We start from the raw sequence: 13,446 nt of genomic DNA, 5'->3' as shown, positions 1-13,446 counted from the left end.
GTATAAAAAACTCAGTCGTCCATGTTTTACTAGAGCTGGATAAAAAACATAAATCCAGCAGCAGCAGGAAGACAAAGGAGCGTTCCTTCTCTCTGCCTCATATCTGGATTTTCTTGGCGCCTCTAAGAGAGATAAATGTCCTGCTGCTGGCTCTGCTGTGCACAAATACAGATGACTCCCCGCTCCTCTCTATTCTGCTGCATGTGAGCTTAAAACATCTGTAGCTGCTGTCCATAACTCACACCTGTGGAAACCAGGGGAATACTTTAAATTCATTTCAATTGAATTAATTTACCAGGGACATGATGGAGCAGCAGCTCTTTTTATTCTGTCACACAAAGAACATTTTATTGTCTGTTTTTTTCCATCTGATTATATTAGGAAAATTAGGGAAAATGGTTTATGAAATGACTGGTTCCATGACATTTTGAAGGCTAATTCTTTCTTTTTCATCACAAAAGAAAGAGGAGAGGATGCAAGAGGATGCAAGAGGCACCTAAGGCGTTGTCGGTGACGCTTAAACACAAAGAAAAAGCTTTTCTCCTTCACAATCTACTGGAATTATTATGTTAACAGTTGAAAAGTTACTACAAATTAAAGAGCATAAACAGTGGAGCTTCTGTTAAGTAATACCACCCACCCTGGCAGAACTAGACATCTCTTGTTCATTCTTTTTAGAGATCTGAGATCTGAAACAAGATATAGAAGACCTAATTCGGTTTTATCTGATAAGGTGAGCACAGTTCTTTTTGAACCAATTAATCCCTGTAAAATCCCTGAAAATGTATATTCAATTGCTAGGAAATTCACCCCCCTGCCCCCCTTTTCGGTCAAAAAATACTATTGTTTTTGGTCGGGAAAGAAAAATTGACCTTTTTCCTGTTTAAACCTTTTCCTCTATTCCTTTTAACAATGGAAACTTTTAATCCTTCAAACCTCAAACACTGGAAATGCCTGTCAGAACATCTACCATGCCATTCAATGCAAACTAAACGTTAGCGCAGCAACCTTCCATTGCAAAGGTTGGAGCTAAGGAAAAGTCTTCTTATGTTAAATTTTTTTAAGTGATTATTATGTAATTTTTGAGAATTAAAATCAAATAAATACTTTTTTTTTAACACATTCCAGGCAGCTACCGTGTTTCTTTTTTGCGTGCAGTGATACCTGTGTTCACAGTACGTCCATGTTTTTATATCTGTCCTTATTTAATAAATACATTAAATTCAATCTTTAATTCATTCTGGAAATACAACAAACCCCCCAAAAGTAAACCTAGTTTTTACCTAGAAGCAGAGCCTCTTTTTCCGATGCGACTCCTCCTCTCATGAACTCCGACCGTCTGTCTCTGCTGAGGAAGAGCGCAGGAACGCCGCCGTTCATGCCCTGCCACACAAACACAAGCAGAGAGGTCTGCTGCTTCAACACGGCAGAATGAACTGAATCAGGGAAACATGATGTCAAACTGAGTCAAGCTGTGGACACAAGACTTTAAAATACAGTTGTTTTTTGTTCTTTTTGAATTATCGTATCTTAAAGCAACAAAATGTAGACAAATCACTTCATTTACAGGAAGAAGAAACCATTCCATTAGGTTAACTGTCACAAACAGAACCCACTGGAGAAACGTAATCGTCTTCATCTTGAATGACATGTGGAACAACAGACTAAACTCTGCAGACTGCATGCAGAAGTGGCTTTTCAGACCCAATGCTGTTATATGATGTAAGATCTGACCAGGAATACATGTATGCATTTATTTACACAAGCCGTTACCTGTTCAAGGAGATCCCCGTTGGTTGATTCTATGGCGTCTCCTTTACCGCACAGCAGCTGCAGAGATGAAGACATTCAGCACAAGTTTATCAGAATAGATGAGCTCAGGCCCGCTCAGGTGTTTTCTGGGGGATGTCTGAGTTTTATTGTGTTGTGAACCAGTGTAACAATGGGCAGGGCTACGAAAGGCAGATATATGGTATGTGTGCATCTATCTTTGAAAAAAGACAGGCGGAGCTCCAGGAATCGAGCTGTTTTACCTCCAAGCAGGAAAAAACTCACGAAAAATAACTACTATTTCATAAATTGTTTTTTTGTGTTGGTTTCTTCTTTTTTTTCCTGAATCAGGATTTTTTTTAGGAGTTTTTCCTTACCGGGAGGGAGGGTCTAAGGACAGGGATGTTTTATTTAGACTGTTTAGTTTAGCAATTAGCTACTGTTCGTGTTTTATGACCGACTTTCTGCTTCTGTAAAGTATCTTGAATGAATCCCAATGAGGCAATTGATTTGTGATTTTGGGCTATATAAATAAAACTGAATTGAATAGTGTTCCAGATGTAATATTTGATCAAATATATGGATATAGTTCACTCTGAGAGGCTTAAGAAAATCATGGTATGACCCCTTTAACATTTTTGATCAAACAGTAAGTATTAAATAAAGATTTGTAACCTACAAAAAAATCAGATGAGGTTTAAATGTAATATCAAATTAAATGTATGATTTCAGAATACAGAATGAGCAGAGGCCAAACTGCTTCTTGACAACAACTAAACTCTATATCAGCTTTCTTCATCATTTAAACACTTTTACCCTTAAAAACAAACAAGATGAAGTTTTCTGTAAAACACTATTAGACACGTGAAGCTTTATCTTTAAAAAAAAAAACACTTTTTATCAAAAATGTCCAAAAAATAGATAGTAGAACTGAGCTGCATAAGGTTCAGTAACTTGATTTTGGGATGATTACATAAAGTTTTAGTGATTTTACCAGGATTGAAAGCAGACATCCATGCAGAGAGCAGCTGCGTCGGCCATCTTTGAATGATGAATCCCATTCTTTTCATTTTTTTTAAAATACCAAAATAGTTCAAAAAGCTAACAGAATGCCACATTTTGAAACTTTAAAACCATAACTTTTTAACATAATTATGAATAATAAAAAGGCAGGAATGCTATTCCAGAATAAATTAAGCTAAATGTAATCGAATTGACTGGACCGTACCAGACTGAACCGCTCAGTAGACTCACGGCTATAGTGGCTGTTGAGATGGGGTGTTCCCTGCAGGGGGAGCTCACCTTGTCTCTGAGGGAGAGCACCTCCCCCTCCAGGTGACGGTGCTCCTCTCTGGCCTGCTCCAGCTCGGCTTCTTTACTCGACAGCTTCTCCTGCAGGTTCAAGAGTTGCTGGAAGAAGAGAAGACAGAAAATTTCAGAGTAAAAACCAAATTCCAGTTAGAAAGTTTTGGGTTTGCAAAAATGAAAAGATTTTTAAGAAAACAGAGTGCAGAGTTGAATGAGACTGATATCAAAACAGGTGTTTTACCCAGCGAACATTTCAATCAGGGCCTCATATGGTTTACCTTTTGGTGGGCCCCAGGTGGGTTTGTCCATGGGTTCCATGGAGGCTCCATCTGTGTTTGCCCACACTGGCGTAGGTAGAGACTCAGTGGTCTGGGTCCCTACGCTAACCAGCCGCCCAGTGGAAAGTGTAGATGGCCAACAAGCTGCCTGGTGGGCAGCGTAGCGAATTAGCGAGCTCCACTGCCCAGTGAGTCAGACTACTGAGTGCCCACTCCAGTCAGTGAGGGCAAACACTGATGGGGCTACCATGGAAGCCGTGGACAAACCCACCTGGGGCCCACTAATTCAGCCCAAAGATAAACCATATGAGGCCCACATTGAAATGTTCTCTGGGTTAAAGACCCACTCCTATAAAAATTGTTTAATAACATGTTCTCGTAGTCTTTTCTGGTTATGTGAGACATAAATAAAGAAGATTAGCTCTTTAACACTTGGAGCAGTGGCATCACTGTAACTTTTCGACATGTTAATGGTTAAAAAGAAAACCAAATAACATAAACACTGGAGCTCCAGTGTTAAAGGGTTAAACTTAAAAAAAAATTATTGAACAACTACACACTACAGAACAAAAGTTAAAGGGTTAAACTTAAAATGACATTTCTGTTTTGGCTAATTTAGGATTTTCTTTTTGAGTTTTTTAGGCTGTTTTGGATTTAGGTTAACATTTACATGCTAGCTGTTTTGGCTAATTTAAGCTTTTTTCCTTTTTTAAGAAACGTTGTAGTTTAGCTATGTCTTCAGTTAAATTCAAGCTGTTTTGGCTAACCTAAGTTTTTTTCCCCTATTTTTTTAAGCTAATTTGGCATTTAGCTAATATTTTAGTGGCTATCAACTTCAGCGTTTTCAGCTATTAGCTTCAGTGATTTTAGATATCACTTTCAGCATCTTCAGCTTACAGGATTCACACTACAGTTTTAAAATTTTAAAAATGTAGTATTAGAGATTCAATAAATGTTTATCCTGTTCGGCCCGTGACCTAAGGTGTGTTTTGGATTTTGGCCCCTGGAGTTTGATACCCTTGACATAAGCAGTACGCATGATTAATACAGTATAAAGGAGTCAGAATCATGAAGTATTTCTGTTTTAAAGAAAATGAAAGCAACTTTCACTAATGTTCAAAAGGTTTAAAGCAGTCGTTTAGTAGGAGTAAATGTTAGGTTTCACTCTAACTTAACATGAGTTTGATGTTTTGTCATTTCTTGTGTCATTTACTTTAAAAAGAGAGGGATAAATGTATAGAAGCTCTCACTGTTTCTGTGTTCTAGAGATGGAAAAACTGCAGCTGACAAATGAAATGTGACGTTTCCCTCATACTGTGAGAAGTTAGCAACACTTTCACAACAGTGTAGGCTTTCTGTGTGTGTTTGTGCGGCCTTTCCTGCGGGTGTTGGTCCGTCAGCGCTGTCACTTCAGATGGGGACAGACAGGAAGTCAAGTCCAATCAAGCCTAACTCGTGTCAATGAGCGCCGCGCTCCGACAAAGCTTTCTGTGCTGTTCTACCAAACCAGAGGAGCGAAGGATGACGTGAATCACAGAGTCCACAAAAAGTTGTTGGTTTGTTTGCTCGAGAACAGACGCTTGTTTGTTCTCATACAATTTTAAAGACCGGCAGCTGAAGTAACTCTTTAAAGCAGAGTTCCCCAACATTTATCAGACCACAGACCGGCTTAAACTGAACAATACTTTTGAAGACCGGTCCGAAGTTGGCCTTCTTAAGTTTCCGCTCTATAGTAGATTTTTTTTTATGCAAATAAAGTTTCAATAAAACAAAGTTGTTGATTTGTAGAAGTCGTTTCTAATTTGAAACATTATGATTTGACCCCATAGAATGTCTTTTTAACCCTCAATCCAGGCTCAGATTATCTTTCAGGGCAAAAAGATTGATCATATTTTGTGCTTTCATAAATCCTCATTTATAGTGTATTTTTTCAACACAAAGAAACATTTTCTGTGCTAAAGTTGACCTAATTCAGACTTGCTGTAGGAAAATTCTCAAATGTCCTTTGTACAAGTTTCCACAAATCAGCAACTTTATTTGATTGAATCTTCATTCTCTGTAAAATGTTTGAACTTTGTGATGAAGATTTTCCCTTATATGTCAAAGTGGAGGCTAACATCCGGGCGCTAGCTTCAGCTACATCCAACTTTTGAGGTGTGACAAATAAATAGAGTAAAAAAAAATGACGCAACCATCATAAAACTGGTATTTTCTAAATATAATATAAATCCACCGTCTCTCCAACTTTATTATCTTCGTGTGTGAAACAGTCGAGAGTCTGTCGCCGTGTTTTAGACGGATACTCTTTTAATATTTTCTCCCCAAATAAACTTTCAAATTGTTTATTGTTTGTTTTTTGTATTTACCATTGACCTACTAGCTTAGCAGTCTAGTTAGTTGTTAAGGAAAATAAATACTTTATTATAATCTTAACCGCTGTTTTACTTTTCTTTATGCTTGAGTTTTGTGTGAAACGTTTGAAGGAGTCCATTCTGGGACGTTCTTACTTGTTGTCTTGTGAATGGAAGTCCAGCGGAAACATCTGGAGTGTTAGGATTACTCAAAGTGTCAACTGTGCAAACATAACTTATCAGTAACCACTGTTGTCTTTGTTTACAAAAACAGTTTATGCAACTAAAAAGCATGTGTACTAACCATTGTTGTGCAAACCTTAGACTCACTTCCTTAATTGTAAATCAGATCTTCCTAGAAAACTGAATAAAAGAGGCGGTCCTTTACCGGAGACCTCAGAGCTGGTCGGAGTCATTTCATTCTGAGTCAAGTCATTCCTTCAGGATCAGAATATAAGTGAAACAGAAATATTCAAAGTTAGCGCATTTATTCATTTTTATGTCGGCGGTCTGGTACCGAGCGACCCACGGACCGGTGTCGGTCCGCGGCCCTGGGGTTTAGGACCACTGCTTTGAAGGACAAAAACAGTCAATAATGAGTCTTGATTATCAAGTGAACGTCCTGAAAGAAGGACGTTGTTTGTGTAAAATTTGTTTAGGAACAACAAAGTTAGAAACGACTACACTTTTTTAACAAAATGTTTTTGTCATATTTTCAGTTTTTGCTTTCTTATAGTTACGTTTGTTTTTTACTTTTTCTGAAACTTTCTCTGTTTTTTGTCTTAAACCTGTTTTGTGTTGAGTTGATACAGTTGTAAAAACGGTATTTCCCCAGTTTCATTGTCTATTCTCTATCTTCATGAATCATTTTAGTCTCAAATGTTTTCACTTTCTATTTCCCTGCCAAATTTAGTTGTTTGTTTTAGGATCACATATCCGTGAGAACAAACTCAAAGAATATAGTGGTTTTTTTTTTTTTAGTGTTCTTGTAGCATTGTTCTCATGATGGAGGAATTTATGATCAAAATTGCATCTCTGAGCATTTCTTTATTCAAACTCTTGTGAATCAGGGGAAGACGAAAAAATGCAGTTTGACAAACTACAATCAGAGGACCACTCTAATAGATCTGTGAACGTCTTCATGTTCCTGGTCTGAGCTCCAATCTGGATCTAAATTTATGGCTAGATAGCTCTGTTATTGATCACCATTTTTGTTGCACTGCTAATATTATGCTGGAGGTGTGAGGGGCTGTAAGCTAGTGGGAGAAAGCGTAAACAAAGGGATGATGGGAAATGAGAGCAGGCTTAGTTTGCATCAACAGTCCCGCCCACAACTCAGAGGTGGATTTCTAATGTACCTCTGCCAATCTGCAAAAAATATCTCCTTGTAAACAACAGAAATTAAAAAATTTTGGCTAAAAACCTCATCATCATTATAGCTAAAAGTCCACTGGGAACGCTTTGAAAATAGACAAAAAGATGATCAGAGTGGGGCTTTAAGTATTTTCATGTTTTAAATATTGTTTGATCGAATGATGAAAATATAAATAATGCAAAGAAGCAGAAAAGAATCCCAGAGCTGAAGCAGACACGGAGAGGCCCACCTGCTGCATGCTGTGCATGCTCTGCTGCAGCAGCTGGAGCTGACACTCCTGAGTCTGTGAGTGCTCCTCGTCCGGCCGGCTGTTTCGGCTCTGCTCCTTTCTCAGAAGGTCCACTTCATTTCTGTAGGCGTCCAGCTGCCAGCGCAGGGAGTCGTTCTCCTCCTTCAGAGAGGCCTGAGTCTGATCACAGACTCCTGCAGGAGTAGAGGAGGGAGGAGACAGTAGTGAAGGCTCCTGTTCTCTCTGTCTATAGTCACTGAACAGGATAACAGAGTCAAAAGGTAAAATATAATTCATTGACCAGGCAACATAATATCAATCATTTCTAATATATGCAGTCTGCTCTAGGTGTACACAAAGTTCTATATTGTGAGAGCAGCTCAAAAATTGATTTTCCTTTTTTTTTTTAATTCCCCTATGCCAATTTTTTTTTTACAAAAACTGTTCCCAGTAGTGTTTTAATTATGTTTATGAAGTTTCTAATCAAAGTCTCACAATCTCAGTGTCTTAAAAGACATTTTTCATGTTGATCTGAAGCCTCTGTTTCCAAAATCTCCTCTGAGGGGGCGTGGCTTTTGGAGCTCTGCCCCTGATAATCCCCCTCCGTGTCTCACTGGCGTAAATCTTCACCGCTGCTCCATAAAAACATCCATCAATCTGGGTAATGTCCAGCCGTATGGCTCTGATCCGGATGTCAGCTGGACGAGGAAGTGAAGATCTTCATGGACAGAACTTCCTCCAAAATCCTGATTCTTTCTCCTTCCAGTTCACCAAAGACTCTTTTAGCTAATTCTCCAATGTTTATTAACTGTGATCAATACATTCAATCATTGGTTTCTCAGAGTTCTTGATAAAATAATCAAAGCTAACATCAAAATGCTCTTTCATTGATTTACAATCCTTTCCAACTGCAGTCAAATGAGCCGCCGTTCACATTTCCGTGGTCACATCAAGAAGCTCCGTGGAGTCTGGTGGAGATTTTCCAGCGTTCTCAGTCCTGCTACCGTAAGTATTGGATGAAACTCACACCAAAAATCCAGTGATGCTGATTTGACCACAGAAATGTGAACGGCGGCTCATTTGACTGCAGTCAATGTGAAGATACCATCTTCTCTTCTCCAGAACCTGAACTAGACACTAGGAACAGATGAGGGTTTAGTGCATGTGCAGCAGAGCTGTTGATGGAAAGAAGATCATTCATTCAAACAGAGTCTGTCCAAGACACTTTGATTGATTTAAAAGGAGAAATACTCGGAAATGTAAAAACTAAATGATTTCTTATTACATTTGTTCTCTTTCAGAAGAAAAATGACACAAGTACATGTTAAAAACTCTAAAACAGGAGGACTTTAATTGTTAGCATACCGTTTTCCTCGACTCGCATCCTCTTGCAGGGAATTTCATCCGAGTCATCGTCTGACATCTCCATTTCCTCTTCCCGCCTGATGCCCATGATGTCTTCACTGTGGGCATTTCTCAGCTCCTGCAGCATCACAAACACACACACACACACACCAAATACACACTAATGATGCACTGCTTTGTGCCTAAAGTCTTTAGGTAATAAGATTGTCTCTTCATGGAGTTCAACAAATACACAAACGTTACCATCTGCACACCAGCTGAGCTTCTTTAACGCAAACGTAGAGGAACACCGTCCTGATGTTCATCAGGCGTTACATGAGCCGTTCAGCAAACAGCAGAAAATGACTTAACTCCACATTGACATCTTTAACAGCATCCGTCTCTTCTGAGAGGAGCTTTTGTTTTTGGCTTCATTTTAGACAGTCTTTTACCTACTGATAAATGTACATGATGATTATGATTATCACTAAACTTGATGAACATTTTTACTGAATAAAAAATGCAGCTTGGTCGTTGTTGGGTTCACCTCAGGTCATTTGCTTGTTCTCTTTGCAAAGATCAGAATCATAAAGTACATGCATTGAAGATGCTGCAGCACAAAGCAGAGTGTGGGAGTTCTCCTGAAGGCTGCATTATCCTTTTACCTGCACAGGTGACCTCTGAGACGATCAGGCCTCTTACAAATGTCTCCTCAGGAAAAGACGCATGAAACTCGAAATCAAACCAAGCTTTGGCTGCTGCTGCTGCACAGTTTCCAGAGTAAAGTGACATTTTGTGTTCTGAATTTAGAAACATTTACTGTTTATTACAGACTGAAGAGACTTTCTCTGATTCAGGGGTTTCTGCACAAACATTAAAACCTTGTTTGTAGACATTCAAGATACTCTAGCATGTTTAGAGTAACTTCTCTTTGCTCCACACCTTTCCAAACTTTTCTCTAGCAGCACAGTTGAGATTTTTTTAAGAGCTAGAATCTAGAAAGAAGGAAATAATTATTAAATGTAGTCAAAATCATTTAGCTAATAAATCTATTTATTTACTATAAATTTATTTTGCTAATAAATGCTAATAAAACTGTTAATTACTGTTACTGTTAATTCTCCTTCTGGAGAATGGACTTTAATCATTTGTATTGGTTTCTGCTCATTTTTCTGGTTTAACAAACGCACCAGAGCAACATAAAAGCCTGAAATGCTTCCTCTCCTTTAATGTGAGAAGACATGGAGTTAGCTGGACACCTCATGAACTTTGTGACTGATGAACGTCACCTCCCTTCTCTCTGGGTTCAGGCTGTGTCTTCTGTCTGAACGCTGAAACAATCAGATTTTCTGCCAAATTTCTATTAAATTTACGCTTTGACACACTTTGAATAAATATGGGTTTATTTGCATTTAGAACTATTTTGTTTAGTAAAGAAAAACAGTTTTTTTTTAAATACCAGATGCTAATATAAACTGAATAAAAGGGATCTTTTAATACACTAAATTATGAATTCTTACATTAGAAACTGACAGAAATGTTTGCCCCCCAAAAAGAGGCTTTTTTTGTTTATCAATATAAAGATACATTTGATTTAATCAAACATTTTAACCCCAGTCCTATTCGAGCCTTCCTCTGTCAGAGCAGAAGTGAAAGCAGCAGTCAGTGGTTTGCAGCTGCTGACAGTGAGGACGATGCATCAGTTTTAAAAGAAAGCAGGAAAACTGCTGCAGTTTTCTCTGCTCCTGCACTTTCACAAGCAGCACCACAAAATCCACAAAATCCACTCTGGGGGGATCTTTCAATAAGCAGAAATCATCTTTTCTATGTTTGACCTTAACTACTCTGTGACTTCATGTTATTCATGTTGTATGAATCAAATTTCAAATTAAAAATGGTTATTGGTGGCATAATAAAAATGCATCGCTTTAAGAATTGTATTTATTTTACATTTTGTTTGCAGATATTTTACACTTTTAGAAGCATGAATCAGCATAGACGCACAGAAACTTACCACAATCACAAGCCGCTACAGGACTTTAATCAAGACGCTGTTTTTCTCTGCAGACTTACTCGTTAATACCCGACATGTCTTACCTCTTTTTAACCAAGCATTGTGAACACCTGACCTCCACAGGGATGGGTCATGTTCTGACTGTTCTGATTACAAACAAAAATCCTCTTCATGCCCACAGGTGAGATGAAAGGTAAACTCAGCGTGTTCAGGTTCCTCAGCTCTGTTTGGCTGATCTGCATGATGCCGTCAACAGTCAAAGCGTGGCTGCAGATGTGCTGGTTCACGGCGGTGGGATGTGCGTGCATGTCCGCTGTGTGTAAAGGCTTAGGATGTTTGTAGAACACGCACAGATCAGATTAAAGATAAAGATTATAATAATAAAACTGCTTGTTGTGTATTGCATTTCTATGAACAACAATTTATTTTGCACAGTAGTTTAAAACAAAGCAGTACTTTTTATACTTTGGGATTAAAGTATTATTTTGTCCTTTATTACTGTATATCGGTCATTATTTGAAGGAAAAAATGTCCTTGTTACATTGGTGTTTAAGTTGGTCTTAACATTTGTTCTGATCATTGAAATGAACTTTCTGTATTTACAGATGTATAGCAGACTGAAAAAGCTCATAGTGTTTCTACTACCTGTTGTTAAATTTATTTGCAGGTAAAACAAATTCAGCAAATTCGTTGTATTACATAATACTCTTTTAATTTGCCCTTGCAACTGTTTTTTTCTTAAATATAAAAAAAAAAAAAAAATGCTGGTTGATAATCGGTATTGGCTGCTCGAGGCCGGAAAATTATCAGATATCGGTGGCAAAAAGTCAATATTGTGCATCACTAGTTAAAGGGTAACCAAACAGGGAAGTTGGAGGTTGACTCCACCCACAGCTGAAATGTAAAAATCTAGTCAGAGGGGCGGGGCTTGGGGGCGGGACTGTTATCATTACTGGAGCTGCAGATCATGACATCAGACTTCTGAAACTTACATGGTTTGACCAATGACAAAATTCAATTGCAATAACTCAATTCAACCTTTAGGGGGCAGCACACAGACGGGTTTTGACGATATTTTCAAGAATTAAACAATTTTATTTTAATTTGGCAATGAACAACAGACAGCACATTTAAAGCCCCATTTATAGAGGTCAACAGATAAAAAAGTTGATTTAGGGTTTGGTTACCCTTTAATATATAACAGAAAAATGTATTAGTTTGAAATACACTTTTTTTTAAAACCTTTTTATCAAAAAAAAACTAGCACAAAAATAATCTTTTATGGTTTTACGTTTTGGTTTTCACACAAAAGTAAGCATGTGGCGTTCTCCTTTTTTGCCCATAGTCCTCACACTGGGCAAGCAGGGAGAGGCTTCTTCTTCTACTTTCTACCTCAAGCGCATGTCTGCCACTTACAGTTGGTGTTAATCTTGTTAATCTTGTTAATCTTGCTCCAGGCTTTTTCCTTTTTCCTTCCTAGCTCAATTCCAATGTATAAAAGACTTATAGAAATATTATTAATTTCAGCTAAAGGATTATTTTTCAAACGGCTGGCATTTCTGTGAATAAAAAAGGACGTCACCCATGCATTACTACCAAACCCGACTCCCTGATTGATCAGTGATGGACTCAGTTCAACTTGTAATGTGCATTTAATGGCCGCCCTTACATGAAAAGTCCATGCAAATGTGCTTATATGCGTGTTTTGGGCTTCTGGGTGCAAAAGTGTTGGGAGTTCAGGCGTACAATAACATGGAGTTTTCATTGGACGGGGGTCGCTGAGGGTGGAATGAACTTGGCTTTATTTCTGTGACTGAAAAGCACTTTAAAAAAAAAAACTCTGTAGAGGTGTGACTGATTTATATTATATTCTGCTTTTAAATTTGAATCAAACTTGAAAGAGTTGCTATTTCTCAAAAAACAAGTGAAGGCTGGTTTCAGAAAGCATTACATACACATTTGTTTATTTCTATCAGCTGCCTAATACGATTTATAGATATTTTTATAGATACATTCATACATTACAGCAGAGAGGGGTTGCTGGAGCCTTTCTGACAGGCACACTTATTGAAATATTAACACAAATAGACACTTTACTTTGAAAATCCATGTCGCAGCACTTTAAACTTTCAAAGAGACATTTGAGTTGCAAGGAGGAAGAGAGGGCCCAGATCAGAGCAGACGCGTGTCTTTCTGTCTGTCTGAGGGCAGAGCCTTAAGCTACAGATCAGTCATATCTGTCTGTCTGCCGGCTCTCTCCTTGTGACTCACAGGTGACAGCAGAGAAGAAAGCAGCAGGCCGGACAGGGAGCAGAGAAACGATCAAGGGGATACCAACCTCACACTGCTTGCGCCAAATGTCTATGTTCTTGCGCTGTGCTTTTGTGAAATGGTCCCATGCCTTTTGCCGGGTGGCGGCGGTGAAAACGGCGCTGATCTGCTCGACTTTTTGGGTGAACAGGGAGGAGGAAGAGGAGGAGGTCAAAACAGAAGAAGCCATTTATGAAGCTTTGAAGCACTGACTGGAGGCTCACACAGCAGACAGGAGAGAGACCTCATCAACGCACTCAGCATATAGTGTGGATAAAAAAATGTCTCAAATTGCATTGAAAACTTTTGCACAAAAAATGTTCCTTTGTGTAGAAAACAAAACCCAATGAATGAGGATTCATGTTAAGAAAAATGTGTTCAATCTTTTGAAAGATAATTGGAGTCTGGATAAATGTTGAAAGGACGTTCTGAGGTATATATATATATATATATATATATATATATAT

General features: G+C 38.3%; 1 protein-coding gene across 5 annotated transcripts in view; it reads right to left on the bottom strand.

The window, feature by feature from the left end:
- Window positions 1–13,446, bottom strand: part of enox1 (ecto-NOX disulfide-thiol exchanger 1) — a 112,873-nt gene that overhangs the window by 6,991 nt on the left and 92,436 nt on the right. For all 5 annotated transcript variants that reach the window (XM_024260168.2, XM_024260172.2, XM_024260170.2 and 2 more), the window contains 6 exons: window positions 13,008–13,114; window positions 8,677–8,794; window positions 7,312–7,505; window positions 3,073–3,180; window positions 1,774–1,830; window positions 1,284–1,383 (listed from right to left, as the gene is read on the bottom strand). In XM_024260168.2, the coding sequence (XP_024115936.1) occupies window positions 1,284–1,383; window positions 1,774–1,830; window positions 3,073–3,180; window positions 7,312–7,505; window positions 8,677–8,794; window positions 13,008–13,114 (684 nt within the window). The remainder of the gene's footprint in view (window positions 1–1,283; window positions 1,384–1,773; window positions 1,831–3,072; window positions 3,181–7,311; window positions 7,506–8,676; window positions 8,795–13,007; window positions 13,115–13,446) is intronic.

Source organism: Oryzias melastigma, linkage group LG9, assembly GCF_002922805.2.
Source record: "Oryzias melastigma strain HK-1 linkage group LG9, ASM292280v2, whole genome shotgun sequence".
NCBI classification, from domain to species: domain Eukaryota; kingdom Metazoa; phylum Chordata; class Actinopteri; order Beloniformes; family Adrianichthyidae; genus Oryzias; species Oryzias melastigma.
Note: the sequence above shows the minus strand (reverse complement) of the source record. Positions and strands in the feature narration are given on the sequence as shown.